This window comes from Oncorhynchus nerka, linkage group LG6 (genome assembly GCF_034236695.1).
Source record: "Oncorhynchus nerka isolate Pitt River linkage group LG6, Oner_Uvic_2.0, whole genome shotgun sequence".
Taxonomy (NCBI): domain Eukaryota; kingdom Metazoa; phylum Chordata; class Actinopteri; order Salmoniformes; family Salmonidae; genus Oncorhynchus; species Oncorhynchus nerka.
This window is the reverse complement of record NC_088401.1, coordinates 48463882-48481185: the sequence shown is the minus strand read 5'-3', so window position 1 is coordinate 48481185 and position 17304 is coordinate 48463882. Positions and strand designations below refer to the sequence as shown.

The window sequence follows — 17304 nt, the reverse complement described above, 5'->3', positions numbered from 1 at the left end:
GAGTCTAACATTTGCAACGGCAAAATACTTTTGATCAGATAGAAAACGTTGCCCATGCTACGTCAATAAGCCGCACGGGACAAGGGGCGCTTTCCTTCGAGTGAATGGGAGTTTGAGATAGAAAGTTAATTATCTAATATCGTATAGCTTTGGAATCGTGACAGTACGTACTTTCTAGGAAAATAGACACGTTTCTCGACATATATACTGACTTTGAGAAGGGATTACGTGATGATTAGCTTAGTATCCTCGTGATGCAGCATGACAACGGGAACGCAATTGGGCGACAGTCTGTTGGGTTGGGTGTTATACGTTCTTTCATTCATTGGATTCCTATCTCCTTTCTATAATATCTCTGGCAACTGCACTATGCAATGCACCCTGGACTAAAGAGGCAGACAAATAGGAACATTTGCTAGGCTCTGTTAAATTACATACTTCTCGAGGTAGGAATATGGCAAAAATATAATCAATGGCTCACTTGACAGAAGACATTGGACAGTATTGAAATGTGACATGTATGATAGATGTTTTCGCGATCCAAAAGTCGTATTTCTATGAACTTCCAGTGAGAGACTTTATCACGGTGTTACGTCATACAGGACGGATTTCTGCCTGCTTGAATGCCCGTAACTCAGATAAACATGAAATGACCCAGGGAATCGATAGAACATCACTCACAGACGCACAAAAACAATATAATATTCAAAATGGGTGAACCTTTACTTTAAGTATAATAAATGTATACTATAGAACTGTGTAAATGTATTGTATTAAGTCAGGGCTATAGGGTAAGTGTTCCAGTCACCTGTGAGAATGTGGTGTAACCTGTCTGCCACCAAGTCTGCGTCCTCCATACTGAAGCACATGGGAGGTTTAAACTTGACAATGTTCTCCCAGGGGCCGTCTGTACTGACACAGATATACTCCTCTTTCAGTCTGGAATGGGAGACGAGACCAAAGGATATTTCTGCTTAAAGGTTCTCTTCTAAAAAATAATGCAAAGATTTATACCAAAATAAGAATAGTGTTAACTCTTCACCGAATTGTGACTGCAGCAAACACTGACACACTTTGATATGATTGTATAGTTGTTGCTTCACAAGGCCTCGCAGCAGTGAATGACCAGTCTGACCCCATACCTTCTGACAACTTGCGCTGCTGCGTCTGTAGCTGGGGTCCTCTGTTCTTTGTCGGTGACCATCTCCAAGCCCACAAACAGCCCCACTCCACTGCCAAGAGTAAACACAAAGCCAGTTATTGTATACTGTCTTCAGCCAGTATCTCCGAATGGATCATGCTGTAGACTAGAGAGTATGAGGTTGACGGCAAGGTCATATTTGAGTAGTTATTATAGAGACATTCCCTTCACATAATCCACGTCGTAGGCACCCTACCGGACGTCTCCAATGATTGGATGTTTGGTCTGTAGCTGTCTCAGCCGGTCCAATAGGTGTCCTCCTACTCTTGAGGAGTTCCCCCTCAGGTCCTCCTTCTCAATCACGTCCAGGACAGCTAGGCCGATGGCACACGACACTGGGTTACCGCCAAACTGCACAGTCACAGGAGAACCACAAACCATGATTAGGGATGAGACTCCTAATATGAACGTTTGTGCACGGTTAACATGATTTAATAGGCAGAATATAGGTTGTAACAGCCACCAGTTTCTCACTGTATTGAAGTACTCCACTCCGTTGGCTGTGAAGGCCCCAGCGATCTCCGCTGTGGTTGCTACACATGACAGGGGATGTCCGTTGCCCATCGGCTTGCCCATAGTCACTATGTCAGGGCTAAAATTATCACCCTGCAGCTGGAAGGCCCAGAAATGGCTCCCCACACGCCCAAAACCTGTTTGCACCTCGTCTGCCACAAACACTCCCCCTGCAGAGCGCACGTATCTGTCAAGACAGAGAGATACCAACACTCACTGTCACATGTCAAAGATAAAAGCAATAACTTTTACTATCATAATGACGATTTGGCTCTTCGTCCTTTTCTTCACCGATGAGAAAATGGTACAGTATAATAGTGCACTAATATTTTATGCTCAGAGGCAGTACCTACTCTGCTACTTTAGTTGAGTATCCCTTGGGCAAGAGGATTTGGCCTCCAACACTGGGCAATGACTCAGAAAAAAATGCAGAAACCTGTAGGTTACAAGTCAGTTTTGAGTTATTAGATCCATAGAATTAGTACAATACTGAACATTGTTATTACACTGTTACTACACTAATCAGCATTACACCCCGCTCGGTGTCCAAATTGAGACTATTTTCGAACTCTCCTTCTCCATGCAAAACCTATTGTATTTACTGTACCTTGCGACCTTTTTGGTGCACCTTGTCTATCACATCCTTCACAGTATCTGCATATGCCTGGGCTGGGTTGGGATGGTCCTCTCTGAATATACCTCTATAGATGTCTGGTATGGGTGCCTGTAAGGATTAAACAGGAAAATTACAATTTTAGCTTTTTGTAGCACACGCCAAAGAAATAGAGGCATGCTATATCTATCCTCTTACACACCACGTGAACCCACTCTTTCTGTCCTGTCAGCTTCTGGAACTTGTATGGACTGATATCGATGAGCGAAGTCAGGTGCCCATGATATGCACTAGTATGGAGGAAGAGGGGGGAAAAGAGGAAGAAGTACATTTTAGAGAAGAAATCCACTGAGATTAATAGTAGTTTTTGTGTGATGTGAGAAACCTTACTGGTCAAGCACAATGACATCTTCATGTTGGGTGTACTGGTGGGCCAAGCGTAGTGCCAGATCATTGGCCTCTGAGCTGTTGGGAGACATACATATTACATTATTCTTCCTATATCTTACGTGGATGTCATTGGGGCTGTGTTTCAGGAGGAAGTCATAGGTTGTAGGACATGGTGTCTTACCCTGAGTTGACAAAATAGAAGACACGCAGCTTGTCGGGCAGAGTGGCAGCGAGGCGGTCGGCATACTGAACTATATTGTCGTGAAGGAAGCGCGAATTGGCATTCAGAAGCTCCATCTGCGTCGTGGCTGCTTGTGTGATGCTAGGATGGCAGTGACCCACTGTAGGTGCAACAACAATCCAACATTCCCAACGTTTCGTTACATACAATTACCACTAGGAGGTACTGTCATGTTGATTATATTGTGGCACTACTGTAATGTTCAAAGGGCTTTGGACTGTGACCTTTGCCCTCACAAAATATTACTCACAAAATCAGATGCATTAAAATAATGTCACCAATTGAGAGCAACAGTTGGTTTGTTGAACAAAGCCTATGGGGAAAAAGTATGGAGTTGTTGGATAAATGCCGAAAATAAGGTCTGTGGTAAATACAGGCTTAGGAAATCTTAAACGTTTTGTTCTATTAGATCATCTTTATCAGGTCACTTTTGGTGAATTTTGAAGCATTTACCCAGAGGGCATACGACGTGATAAAGACGGCTTTTACTAGTTGAAATCTTGTCGGAATGTCTTAAAACCAGATCACAACCAGATTAAGATGTATTTTTGACGTATGAACAAAAAAATTAAGTCTTATGTTGGTTGAGATCTGGTTTTTGGTTGAAATCTGATTGAAATACTGACCAGTTATCTATATGCTACTCAATGAAAAGACATCAATCTATATAAACATGGGCATAGTGTTTGTGGCCATGCACCCATTGAATATAAGACACTAGAAGCATTACAATTATTACAGTTAGAGTAATGTTCTTTTTCAGCAGGGTTTGCATGATTCAGACCGGGCAGAATAATATTACTCTGGGCTCCGGATATTGCTACCTGGGCCAGTCCAATTCATGTTATCCGGCACGATTAACTTATTCAGGAGCAGAATGTGTTCTTAATTAACTGACTTGCCTGGTTAAATAAAGGTTAAAAAAAAAATGGCAGTGTTTTTCGTAGTTACAGTTCACCCAATTGAAAAGTTTATATGCACAATATTTGGTCTAGGCGATAAACATGCACAATAATACAGGATACCCATACACAAATGCACTGCTGTTAAAATGCAGTAAAATGGCAGTACTGTGAAATAATGGTTGTTTAATTAATGATATCTGGTAGCTTGCGGTGTATTGTACTGTTTATTGTGCTGCACATTTTTCTTCTGTTCTCTGAATTCTATTTGGAAGTTCTATTATGACTAACTATTTATTTAAGAAATAAAACATAGGCCTGTCTTTTATTTCAAAAGCATACTACAATCCACCAGGATTTATAAAACCCTACTTTTAATCGCAATTATTTCCACAACTAATTAGTCTAAAATTATTGCACCTGAATTTGACCCTGAAAATATGGCTATTATATTTTTCCTTAAAGGCTTTAAGCAATTCACATAATGCGTGCAGTAATTTAAAATTTAATTTCAGTAGCTAAATAAGGAGGTAGGCATATCAGTTCCAGTTAAAAGTTGGCTGGGAATCTGTGCCTCGCGCGCAGTAATAGATCTCTGCGTGCAGGCAGCCTGCTTGCACGAGCACATCAGTCAACAACAACAGTTTCTAAAAATGTACACAAAAAACTTCTAAAAGATTTTACTGCTAAGTGGTAGTCCCTGTTCTCCTGCATTATTGTTTAACTTTTGTAGGTAAAGGGGCATTTTGTTGGGGAGAAAAACGTCAAGGAATAATTAGCTAGCTTGCTAACTAACTAACTCAGCAGGGCTAATTTTAACTAGCTAACATTAGCTCTCTGACTAATCCTTCATGGATATGGTAAGTCTTCATTTTTACCTGTTGTAGGTGTTTGTTGTAGCTAGCTTGCAAACAGATTGACATTTGAATATCTGTTCAGTTAATAATAGCAAATGTGTGTGTGAGAAAGATGATCACAATAACTTTAGAAAACATTGTCATGTCAAAGTTGTCATGCTAGCAATGAGAGAGGGGGAGAGAGATGATGATTGTTATCACAATCACGTATACAAAAGATTGTCGTCATATCAACATTTTGTCATGCTAGCTGTGTGACTGTGTGTGTGTGAGAGAGAGATGGTACTGTGTGTCAAATCAAATCACATTTTATTTGTCACATACACATGGTTAGCAGATGTTAATGCGAGTGTAGCGAAATGCTTGTGCTTCTAGTTCCGACAATGCAGTAATAACCAACAAGTAATCTAGCTAACAATTCCAAAACTACTACCTTATAGACACAAGTGTAAGGGGATAAAGAATATGTACATAAAGATATATGAGTGAGTGATGGTACAGAGCGGCATAGGCAAAATACAGTAGATGGTATTGAGTGCAGTATATACATATGAGATGAGTATGTAAACAAAGTGGCATAGTTAAAGTGGCTAGTGATACATGTATTACATAAAGATGCAGTAGATGATATAGAGTACAGTATAGTGTGTGAGAGAGATGGTACATAAATACACATATAGGAAACATTGATTGTGTGGGACAGTAAGGTACTTTAATTCTTTAAATGTGTACCCCCAATATGGTTGTGAAGATTTTCTTGATTCATTTTTATTTAACCTTTATTTAACTAAGCAAGTCAGTTAAAGAACAAATTCTTATTTTACCTACCCCGGCCAAACCCTCCCATACACCAGACGACGCTGAGCCAATTGTGCACCACCCTAATGGACTCCCGATCACGGCCGGTTATGATACAGCCTCATGCTTAAACCAGGGTCACTCGGGAGCCCATTCATCAGAGATCCTTCTATTTTTGTGTATTTTGTATTTGACAATACAATTCATTTTGCCTATCCCTGCTCCCCCTCTACACTCATTCTAATGTTACACCTCTCAACTGCCTTTTCGATTCTTTATTTTTTTTGCAGGAATCTTCTAGCTTGGAAGGATGGAGGAGTGAACAAAGGGAAGGAGTACTGAAGTTACCCAGCCTGCTGACTAAGAAATGTAATTAGCCTATGTTTTGTTGTCTATCACTCTCTCCATCTGCCTCACTGCCAGATTGCTGAAGAACATGGTCGATGTACTTGCTAGGCTAAGTCTAACTTAGTGAAGAGCTTAGGCAATGGTTAATCATGATTCGTCTTTGTCTTTACAGCTCCTGAAACATGTCAATGACTTAATGTATGGGGTCTACAACAGTTACCAGTGACCTATTCTGCCACATCCCAGTGAAACCCAATTTGTAAGTCGCTCTGGATAAGAGCGTCTGCTAAATGACTTAAATGTAAATGTAAATGTAAAGGAGAGAGCAGAACCACCCCTCCTTAAACCCATAGTCATTGACAGTAAGTTGTGTGCTAGATGTTATTTTGTCTTCTGTTTGATACTTTTTTACTCTGGATTAGGTCTCACTGAGACTGGATTACCCAAGAGACATGCTATTCAGTTTCCCATGATTGCCTAATCTTACACTTTAAAAAAAATAGGTGGTATCTAGAACCTAAAACGGTTCATCGGCTATCCCTATAGGAAAACCTTTTGAAGAACACTTTTTGGTTCCAGGTAGAACCCTTTGGTTCCAGATAGAACTATGTTGAATTCCATGTAGAACACTTTCCTCAGAGGATTCTACATGGAACGCAAACGGGTTATACCTGAAACGCAAAATGGTTCTACCTGGAACCAAACAGAGTTCTCCTATGGGGACAGCAGAAGAACCCTTTGGAAAGCCGAAGAACCCTTTTGGAACCTTTTTTTTCCTAAGAGTGTAGTGTAAGTAAATCCAATTGAAATAGCACTGCTTCTAATAACATATGTTTGTAAAGCAAATAAAATACAATTTTAACTCCCCCTTTTTTCAGTTGCAAAACCTGTGTCCTGATCAACAGACACCTCCCTTGCTGAGTCATGTATAGTTTCTCACATTTCTCTCTTGCTCATTCTCCTCGCTCACTCAAACATTACAGTGCATTCGGAAAGTATTCAGACACCGTGACTTGTTCCAAATTTTTTTTTACCTTACAGCCTTATTCTAAAATGGATTAAACCATTTTTCCCTCCCTCAATCTACACACAATACCCCATAATGACAAAGCAAACACTGGCAAAGCAAACACTTTAGATAAAAAAAAATCTTCTTCATTTTATTAAAATTTAAAAAACAGAAATAGCAGATTTACATAAGTATTCAGACCCTTTACTCAGTAAAGGCAGTGATTACAGCCTCGCTGTAATCACTACAAGCTTGGCACACCTGTATTTGTGGAGTTTCTCCCATTTTTCTCTGCAGATCCGCTCATGCTCTGTCAGGTTGGATGGGGAGCGTTGCTGCACAGCTATTTTCAGGTCTCTCCAGAGATGTTCTATTGGGTTCAAGTTCGGGCTCTGGTTGGGCAACTCGAGGACATTCAGAGACTTGCTCTGAAGCCACTTCTGCATTGTCTTGGCTGTGTGCTCAGGGTCATTGTCCTGTTGGAAGTTGAACCTTTGCCCCAGTCTGAGGTCCTGAGCGCTTTATAGCAGGTTATCATCAAGGATCTCTTTGTACTTTGCTCCGTTCATCTTTCCCTCGATTCTGACTAGTCTCCCAGTCCCATAAAGGCCTGATTGGTAGAGTGCTGCAGAGATGGTTGTCCTTCTGGAAGGCTCTCCCATCTCCACAGAGGAACTCTGGAGCTCTGTCAGAGTGACCATTGGGTTCTTGGTCACCTCCCTGACCAAGGCCCTTTCCCCCCGATTGCTCTGTTTGGCCGGGTGGCCAGCTATAGGAAGAGTCTTGGTGGTTCCAAACTTCTTCCATATAAGAATGATGGAGGCCACTGTGTTCTTGGGAACCTTCAATGCTGTAGAATTCTTTTGGTACCCTTCTCCAGATCTTGAGTTCTACATACAATTCCTTTGACCCCATGGCTTGGTTTTTGCTCTGACATATACACTGTCAACTGTGGGACCTTATATAAACAGGTGTGTGCCTTTCCAAATCATGTCCAATCAATTGAATTTACCACAGGTGGACTCCCAATAAAGTTGTAGAAACATCAAGGATGATCACTGGAAACAGGATGCATCTGAGCTCAATGTTGAGTCTCATAGCAAAGGGTCTGAATACTTATGTAAATAAGGTATTTCTGTTTTTTACTTGCAATAAATTTGCAAAACATTCTAGAAACCTGTTTTCATTTTGTGATTTTGGGGTATTTGTGTGTAGATTGATGAGGAAAAATGTTTATTTAATCAATTTTAGAATAAGGCTGTAATGTAACAAAACTTGGAAAAAGTCAAGGGGTCTGAATACTTTCCGAATGCACTGTACACCCATTTCCAACAATGTTACAATGGCGATTCTGATCCAACCATAAATTCATACATTGTGCCCCTGGCCTGATAGGATGGAAGTTCAACATGTAGCTAGATTTGCCAATTGCACCCATTTCTAACAATGTTTGTTGCAGGAATGATATGACAGACATAACTTTTGAACAAGATAATATTTGATTGTCTCTTTAAACATACTTGAATTGTTGCATTTGGCATTCTTTTTTTAAGACTGCCAAGCTGTCTTCAATTGGGGGAACCTTTGTCTGGGACAATGTCCTCAGGATTATGGAGCGGTGTGTTTATGTAAAGTTGTTTGAATATTAAACATGTATTAGGATTAAGCAAAACTTTATCATTTGGAGATGAGTTAAAAATTGTAATTATACAACTACTGTGTAATTTTGATATCCTCTTTCTTAAAATGTTTCAGATTGATGACCAAGGAAGTAATGTCCCACTTCAATATGAAGGAACAGAGGAGCAAACATGCCTTTGCTACCACTTTTAGTACATTCAGACTGTTAAATATATTTTTCTGTGTGTTATGTACTGTCCTGCATGCCCACATTATGCCAATCATTAATTTATTTTATTTTTGGAAAATGGAAAAGCTTTAAAAGGCTTTAAATAGGCCCTCACTCACCAGCCTTCTGGAAAGCCTTTAAATATGCCCCTGAACGCCTTGGTGGAGAAGGACGCAAAGTATGTGCATGAGCAAGTTGCTCTTTTTTGAAGACATCTCTAAGCTATAACTGCCACAAAATCGTTTTAACTAGTACCATGGAAATATTTTTAGCCAGCTGAGTCCACAAAGTTACATCAAGAATGTCCTTTTCTAGTTGTCTTTTAAAATCTCAAATGTATAAAGTTGTGATGCACTGATTCTCTTCACTGCAGATCTGACCCATCGCACGACTCTGGAAGAGGGCCACTACGCTCCAGATCGCCTTCTGTGCTCAGAGGTCCTTGATGACAACCTACCCCATCGCACCACTCGTATGAATCACTAATCAAATAAAACAATGGGCCTTTATATAGTCCGTGTCCCAGTCTTTCTATGCATGTAATTAATGTCTGTGGGGTGAATTATGAAACAATTACGGTATGCAGATGTGCAAAAAATTGTGATAATAGATTTGTTTTTGCCATTGCTTGATCGATTTTAAAATGTAAGAATATGTTGCAGATTAACTTTAATTGGTGACTATGGAAACAAGTAGAAATGTAATGAACAATGTTTTCAATATCCTACTTTATCCTCTGCAATACTTTTTACAGTAAACTTCGAAACAAAGGTGCTATCTAGAACCTAAAAGGGTTATTCGGCTGTCCCCATAGGATAACCTTTTTTGTTTCAGGTAAGTAGGACCCTTTCCACGGTTCTACATGGAGCCCAAAAGGGTTATACGTGGAACCAACAAGCCTTCTCCCTAGAACCAAGAAGAGTACAGCCGAAGAACCCTTTAGGAACCTATTTTTCTAAGAGTATAGGTAATAAATTGTAGTCAGGTGGTCATTACCAGGTTATGATGCGGTGTTAACCTCAGACTTTATTTTCGGCGTTTAACTTTATTCCAAAACTATTAATTTCCCATTAATTTTGCACATAGGAATGGCTGAACGATCCTGAGGTATATCATTTCCAATTTGTTGTACTATAAATTGGCGAGCTCTATAGATGTGTGTCTTACCGTGCTGAACGTTGCTGATACAGTCCAAGTACCGCTTGCCATTTTCGTCATACAAATACTGTCCTCTGGCTCTGACTATCTTCACGGGATCGTCTGAATAGAAGAGTCTGCAAGACTGCCTAGGAGAGACATAATTTAAACCATTTTATATGTCAGTGCATAATTTCATACGAGGGCCAAGCGTTGTTGCTGCCAGTTTGAGTTTCTTCCAAGTCAAACACAGTTACATACCCAATCAGTTTCTTTCTCATTGCAAGAGTCTCTTCTTTCCTGAACATTTCCAACGCCATTTTCACTGCGTTTCTCTTTGTTTGTATTACTAAATTAAACTCCAGTTTCTAGTTGTCTTTTCCGTCATAACAACTTTCTGAAGAAATCACGTGGATTTTCATAACTGCGCATGCGTCTGTCTGAATGACGTAGACGCATTCTGGATTATAATATTATATATTTTTTTTTAACGAATGATGTGTCTGTCTTTTTGTGTGTTTCTTTCCCATGCAAAAACTTGTAATTAATTCACAGCACCTCATCGTCACGAAAATTTGACAAACTACACTACCCAGAGTTCAAAACATGTTTTTGTAGAGAGCTGGAATCTCGCCGGGCACATTCATTTTCAAAAGGACTAATTAAAACTGTGGTAGTGGCAAAGACCAACCCAACCGACACATTGCTGACTTATTATCGCAGAAAAATGCTGTACAGTACTCGATGCGTTTTTCTTTAGAATACTTTCTGTCTGTTTTTTTTCTACTTTCAGAACAATAGGGGGGTGATTTTAAAGAATTAAAAAGCTAAACGTTTTTCACGTTTAAGATTTACATTGAATTTCGGAGACAATATATAGTTAATTCCTAGATGGATTGTGGTATAAATAGATTTTGTATAATAGAGATACACGCATGTTAGACGTTTCAACCACCCCTTTTTAATGGTTTGTTCCGATGGCTATATATTCAGTGCAAGGCCATCAACTACCCCGTGCTGCTTTCGGTTGCTAAGGAGACAAGGTGGGCAGGTAAATTAATCATCGAGCTAGCTACGAAGCAGTCTTGTGTTGCTGTCAATAATCAACGTCGTTTTAAGCTACATTTCTTATACCGATATGTAAATAAATTCAGATACGCTGACAATTAGCTGCGTAAGCATGACAACATAGCAAACTAGCTAATAATTGCTAGCGGAGTGATGAGCCAGACTGTCAGTTCCCACGGGCTGAATGTTCATGCTAGCTAAAGTTAGCTAGACTTGAGTCGGCTTGCTAGCTAACTAGGTGGCTGTCAAGTTAACGTTATCTGACCTGGACAGCTAATGTAGGCCAAATGAATAACCACTAGCTTAGCTATATATGCTTGTGGTGATACTGCAATTTGTTAGTCAAGACTGACCGGCTAGTTTGTCAGCACTTGCAAACTGTTACGTTTAATTACTAGCCAGCTGCCTGGTTGGCCCACCGCACAGACCGTATTGCTGCTGGCTAACGGTAACTAGCTAATTGCTTTCGTAGCTATCATTAGCCTCTAAGCCTCGTATTTGGGATGATGACCAAATTTAATGTCATACATTTGTAAGTTGCTTGCTAACGGTCACCATGCCTTATTGCTACTAGTTAGCCTATTCATATTAGCTTGCAACAATCCAATTGGTCAAGATCACATTTGTTGTAGCGTTAGTAGGCTAGCTTGCCTACTACTAGGTAAGTAGTTACTAGCTGGTAACTAAGTAGCTAGATCAGAAGATGGAGACCTCAGAGTTGACCACAAGTATCTCGGTTTACCAAGCACTCCTATTATTGATTTGAGACTTTGCTTTGTTAACTTCCAAAAAGAGTTGCCTGCTAAGTTGCAAGCAAACTTTAACGTCTTTCGAAACATGTTGAGGTTCCGTTAGGTTAACTGTATGGGTTTGTCAGTGAGTGGAACACGTGTGCCATTTAAACCAAACTTCTTATGATTAACATTACCATTCACGTTTTAATCACTAGCATTTGTAACTGTTTGATAGGTTTGACATGTAACGTGTGTTAGTGATGATTCTCCCACAAACTAAGTCCAGTCATGGAACTTATTAAGTTAGCTTATCTGTCAAATGGCTCGTCCATGCCACCAGCTTTTGACTTGTATTTAGTGTTGCGTTTTTCATGTGCTGTAGAATTAACTTGCCACATGGAAACCAAGTCCCTGTAGGCCACACAGCCCCTAAGCACTTAAAGCAACAGTGGCTAGTAGGTGGTGGAAACTCCCCATAGTTCCCAAAATGAGAGTCCTCTTGTCACCCACATTGGGATGACTGCATAGGCAGTTGGAAGTGGTTTATCAATTGTTGGTTTTATAACTTTTGGTTTCGTTGTGCACAATATTTATACAGAACAGTGCAAAGGTTGCAATGACTAGTCAAGTGTTGTATCTGGGCCGGTCTTATTTGGTGTGGGACTTTGTATAGCAGAGAATCAGTGTGTTCCCATAGGGTGTGTCTAGTTTCAATAACTGTTACGTTTGTTTTAAAGCTGACTGACTCTGGCATTTGCATGGGGGGGGGGGGGGTGCATGGTGTGGAATGTGTCAGCGAACAACACTAACTGGCACCTTTGTTTTGCTTGTCACTGCATGGTGCTTAGTTGTGCTCGGGTCCTTTTATGCATATTTTGTTTTCTCTGTGCCTTGGTCATTTTAAGGTCCTAGTCCCATTTTCCACTTTCTCTTCCCTCTTTTGTCTGTCTCAGAGTGGGCATGGCATGCCTATGGCCCCAATCCCCCTCTGTTTCACACACTTCCCCCATCCTCCCCCTCTTTTCCTCCTCTCGCTCTCCCTCCCCCTCCATTCTCCTCACAGCCCTCTACAAGGGCCACACTATTAGCACTCACTTTGAATTGGACCCACTTGACTATAATGTGCCTTGGTATTGCCCTGAACTCTACATCTGTGCAGCAAATAAATTATTTTGTTTGTATTCTCACAAAGAAAATGAATGTTTTCTGCAATGTATCGGATTAGTGTTCTTAACATCATCGCTTTTTGAGGTTGCACTTCTGCTGTTACTTTGCGTACCTTTCCTCTGAGGCAGGAGCTAGCCTATGTCCTAGTCTGTCTCCTGCCTTACCAGATAAGAGTTATAGAACACTCATTAGGGCGGTGGTCACTCTTCCTCCTTTTGGTCTTCTCACAAAACGGTGTCCAAATATCTGTACGTGAGTGTTGCATGCTTGTAAGAGGGAGAACAGATTCCAAGTACAGTAAGTATCCTGCCACTTTATGATTCGTGCACACAGGCACATTCCTGGTATTACCCAACGCAAAGCTGTGGGATTAAACAGGAAATTGACTTGCACACCCAATCATTCTTTATCCATGATGTTCAGATTGATGTGCTATTCCAATCCCTGGTAAAATAACTCTTGAATATGGTCTACTACTCGGCATTAAAATGTGGATGCTCTGCTTACTCTTTCCCTGTTCAGATGAGATGATGAAGCTGTTGATGACATTCTCTCAGTGAGGTTGGAAGGGTCAGTCTGGCCAGTTGAGGTGGGGAGGGGACACATCTAACCTCCCCAGCAGTCTGACTGACAAGCGCCACCCCTTCCTCATTGGCATCAGTGTGTCACCATGGTGACGCTCATCACAGAGCAGCTCCGCAGACAGAATCTGGAGGAGCCCCCTTATCGCAGGGCTTTCTCTCTTAATGTGGTGAGCATGCCATGTGATACAGACTGGCTGTTTTGTAGCTCTTCTATGAGGAATTACCATTGCTATAAATCCCTTATCTTCGTTGCTTTGTTTCAGTCGTTGCCTGAAGTGGGTTCTAGCCCCACGGTGTGTTGGCGTGGGTATGGGTTGACTCCAGGTAAGGATCCATTAATTCCTTGAACTTCAATAAAGTTGTCTCATTCAAAGCTCCCGCTAAATCATTAACTTGGAAGGGCCAACATTGAGTCATGTTTTTGGTTTGTTTCACTTCCACAGAGAGCAGTTGGTCTATGTTCCCATCCTCCAAGAACCATCTGCAGGATGCCGCCTCTGTCCTGTCCTCCCTGGACCCCCTAGGAACCCCTCTCCCCAGGACCTCTGCGACAAACATGTCCCTACAGAACTCCCCGCCGCTGCCCCCTCCTCCCCCCAAACGCCACTGTCGCTCCCTGTCCGTCCCTGAGGACCTGTCCCGCTACCGCACCCCCTGGCGCCCCAGCGCCTCCAAGATCTGGACCCCCGTCAAGCGCCGCTGCCACAGTGGTGGGGGGGTGGCCGGCATGGGAGTTGGCTCCTTGGTGGGCTCCGTACCCCTCCGAGGCCCCAGCGCCTCCCTCACCTCCTCCCTGCACTCCTCCTCCAGTCCCACCTTCTTCAGCCTGGCCCTGTCCCCGGACTCCCCTATCCCTTGGAGTGTTTCCTGGGACCACTATGACCCGCCCAGGGAGAGCTGCACAGGCTTATTCCCCTCTTCCTGCTCCTCCTCCCCGGCCACGCTGAGTTCCTGTCGGCCCCTGCAGCAGCGCCGCTTCTCTCTGTCCCCTGTGCACATCCTGCCCCCCCAGCCCTCTCCAGCTCTAGCCAGTCGCTACATTGGGATGGAGGTCCCGGCCCCCTCCCCTACTCCCTCCTCGGCCTGTAGTACCCCATCGTCCTCAAGGCGTGTCCTGCCCCTCCGTCTCCCACGCTGCCACTCTCAGCCCTGTGATCTACGTAAGCCCGGCCTGAAGCGACGCCATGACCCAGACACGCTCCCCAACTACACCAGGCCCGGCCTTGACTTCAGCAAGATGACTCAGGTGCGCTGGATGGGATGTACATCAGTTTTAAGGCCTATTAAATAAGATAAATGCAATATATAGAGCCAAAAATGCATAGCATGCACCATTTTAGTAGAAACTGCTCATAGTTGTCCTTTAGTCAGAGCAAACTTCATTTGCCTGTGAGTGGCTGGAGGCCTAAAGCGGCCCCCCCAGCTCTCCTGCCTCTCCCCATAGACCAAAGTGTTTATGTTGGGATCATTAGCGAGGAGAAATGGGCCTCTGGCTCTCTGGTTCTCTGAATCGCTCTCCCCTCATGAGACAGAACTACCGCTCTCACATTCCTGTCCCAGCCAGACCAGTCTGGATTTGGGTTCAGGGAGTGGTGTTGGGACTGTGCTGCCTGGCTATGTAGCCTCACTGCCCTGACCCAGCGTGTATGTGTGTTTTTGGGCTGACCCTTGCATTCCTGTGTCCGTTCGTTGATGCATGCCCATAACCAATTGCTTGCCCCTATGGACATCCACCACCACCCAGCCATCTATATTTAACCACTGGATTTGAGCAACACTACTGACTTCCTGTTCTGAGGAGTGATGTCATCACTTCTCCTTTCTCTTTTGCGATTTTCTCTCACCCCCAGTTCATTTTTATGGCCTTCTGGGCATTGGACCTGGGGGTGTGACTGAAGCTGCTGCTGGGTTTTGCAGCTGGCTCTGTGTGTCCTTGTCATGTTTTAAGATGGTGGGTGGTGGTTTATGAAATGGCTGCCTTTCTGGTGTAAAAAGATGAAGGGACTGCACAAAGTTAGCTCTGGCTGGGGTCTCGGTGCAGGATGAGGAAATAGCCAGAACATTTGTCCAGACAGTCTGATACATTTGCATATGATTTTCATAGACCGTCCTTAGGTGGACATTGAGGTTCTCAACGTGGTATTTTGAATAACCATGGAAAATACTAAAAGCTGTTGCAGTTGTATGCCTATTAGTTTCATATAAAGCAGATTTAAAATAAATATATATATATATAATAAATAAAAAGTTGCACTATGAAGATGCTGTATTTATTGTTTTCTTCCATGTCCTGTGTTTTAGATTCGTAGTGGGGAGCCCCTGGTGTGTGGAGCGGCCGTCTGCATTGGTCTGGAACCTGTTTTAGGGGACTTCAGAGGAACCTTTTCACCTGCAGACCTCCTGGGAAGAACCAGCATTGGACCGCTGAGTGAAAGTGAGGAGGAGGAAGAGAAAATACATATGGGTGTGCTAGAGGCTGGACAGCAGAGTGTGTTTGAAAGAGACTGCACAGAACTGGACTTGAACCTCATTGAGGAGAACTGAAAGAGGTCCCTGGTGCTCTCTGTGTGATTGATATTCATAATCATATCCACAACACACACACACACACACTTTATGTAAATGTTTTCAATGAAGGTAAAATAAACTAATGCACACCCCTGGCTGAGCCCTCAGGAACCTGCTGCCTTCCTAGGGGCCACACCAGGGACCCTTCATATCACTGGCTGACTGTAGACTAATAAGAATCAATATTACCATTATTGTGATGCTAGAGTAACTTTGACAACCTTGTGTTATTCAGCATTTTGGGACAATGTAATTCTGCGTGACCATACTCTTATGGGTAAATGTGTATACCCAGAAACCCAATGGAGATAAAGGCTATGAAATGATGAATTCTGAAGGTACAAAATAGGCAGTTTTTAATAATCTGGATAGTTGGTGTACGACTGATAAATACCATTATCACTCCTGTCGCCGTTGTACATTTCTGAAAGTATGGTCAGTTGCGTTGCTGATCGAAGGCCTCTGAAACTGTTACACAAGCAGAAGCCTGCACACACATCTGTTTTCATGGGTTTATTACTACTTTCTGATGCTTTTGATTTGGCCCTGTGGAATACCCACACCAGTAAAGGGAAACAGAGGGCTTTCCTCAGCTGGCGAATGGATCTTTACTGCTTCCTTTCCCCATATTTCTTGGACAATAATGCATTCATTTGTTCTCCAAACCACTTATCCATCATTGGATGAAATCAACATTGTACATTCATGCCTTAAGCTCACTATAAAAATAAGCTGTTGCCGTTTTTTGTTCATAACATCCAGATGTTTTCGCCTTGGTCGCCCATAGAAATGGAACCTAGATTCTACATTCTATTTCTTTGGTCTCCATTCTCTGTTTCCCACTAATGAACAGATCACACTTGCACTGTAATAGGACTTGAATAATTGACTCGTTGCTGCAGTTGGATCCTATAGGGCACAATGTAATAATGTACTGTACAGTGGTCAGGTGGAAACCATTTTGTGTGAGAAGAAACCAGTAGCGATGCAAAGGATTGGTGGCCTTTTGGAGAAAATTTGTATTGTATGTTTTCAGATGGAAGTTGTCCTCTTACACAATTTGTGTACAAATAAAGTTTATTAGAGAATAATTTTGCAAGAAACCCCCCCTTGTCCTGTGTTTCATTCAATGGGAGATTTTTTTTAATGAATATTTCACCCAAATTATAAAATTACATATTGGTTTCATTACCCTCTAAGCAGTCTATGGACAAGGTATGACGGGAATCCATGCTTTGGTTTAGCAAATGATAACGGGCTATTGTGATGCTCCATTAGCCATTACTGGATAGGTACTGTTTGGAGTAGCAGCATAAAGAATTTTC

The 17304-nt window shown here is 42.2% G+C and overlaps 2 protein-coding genes and 1 long non-coding RNA gene across 7 annotated transcripts in view; 2 read left to right on the top strand and 1 right to left on the bottom strand.

Moving 5' to 3' along the window:
- The window catches only part of phykpl (5-phosphohydroxy-L-lysine phospho-lyase), a 41694-nt gene extending 31385 nt beyond the window's left edge, over positions 1–10309 (bottom strand). For 2 of the 4 annotated variants that reach the window (XM_029661725.2, XM_029661724.2), the window contains exons 1-11: positions 10120–10307; positions 9889–10007; positions 2899–3058; positions 2718–2792; positions 2530–2617; positions 2322–2438; positions 2068–2150; positions 1676–1901; positions 1398–1552; positions 1143–1232; positions 809–939 (exon numbers count right to left, since the gene is read on the bottom strand). In XM_029661725.2, coding sequence (XP_029517585.1) covers positions 809–939; positions 1143–1232; positions 1398–1552; positions 1676–1901; positions 2068–2150; positions 2322–2438; positions 2530–2617; positions 2718–2792; positions 2899–3058; positions 9889–10007; positions 10120–10178 — 1303 coding nt within the window. In that variant the 5' untranslated portion in view covers positions 10179–10307. Of the gene's footprint in view, positions 1–808; positions 940–1142; positions 1233–1397; positions 1553–1675; positions 1902–2067; positions 2151–2321; positions 2439–2529; positions 2618–2717; positions 2793–2898; positions 3059–9888; positions 10008–10119 lie in introns of all 4 variants that reach the window. The other 2 variants (XM_029661722.2, XM_029661726.2) reach the window with 2 other exon arrangements.
- LOC115130514 (uncharacterized) lies at positions 5804–9233 on the top strand. The gene is made up of 3 exons (XR_003863790.2): positions 5804–5884; positions 6036–6122; positions 9095–9233. It is a non-coding gene; the product is annotated as an uncharacterized LOC115130514 (long non-coding RNA).
- Positions 10310–10807: 498 nt separating the features above from the next.
- On the top strand, positions 10808–17082 carry LOC115130511 (protein FAM53C-like). Of its 2 annotated transcripts, none has more exons than XM_065019602.1 (4): positions 10808–10909; positions 13675–13735; positions 13855–14657; positions 15713–17082. In XM_065019602.1, the coding sequence occupies exons 1-4, from the start codon at positions 10823–10825 to the stop codon at positions 15953–15955; spliced, it is 1194 nt and encodes a 397-aa protein (XP_064875674.1). In that variant the 5' UTR covers positions 10808–10822; the 3' UTR covers positions 15956–17082. The 2 variants fall into 2 exon arrangements, with proteins under 2 accessions (XP_064875674.1, XP_064875673.1); XM_065019601.1 differs by lacking the exon at positions 10808–10909 and adding an exon at positions 13391–13578.
- The last annotated feature ends 222 nt before the right edge of the window (positions 17083–17304 follow it).

Excerpts from the sequence above, each read along its gene's own strand:
- LOC115130511 (XM_065019602.1), top strand. The coding sequence starts at position 10,823 with ATGGTTTGTTCCGATGGCTATATATTCAGTGCAAGGCCATCAACTACC. Across the intron at positions 10,910-13,674 it reads TAAGGAGACAAGGTGGGCAG|TCGTTGCCTGAAGTGGGTTC; the intron begins GTAAATTAATCA and ends GCTTTGTTTCAG. Across the intron at positions 13,736-13,854 it reads TGGGTATGGGTTGACTCCAG|AGAGCAGTTGGTCTATGTTC; the intron begins GTAAGGATCCAT and ends TCACTTCCACAG.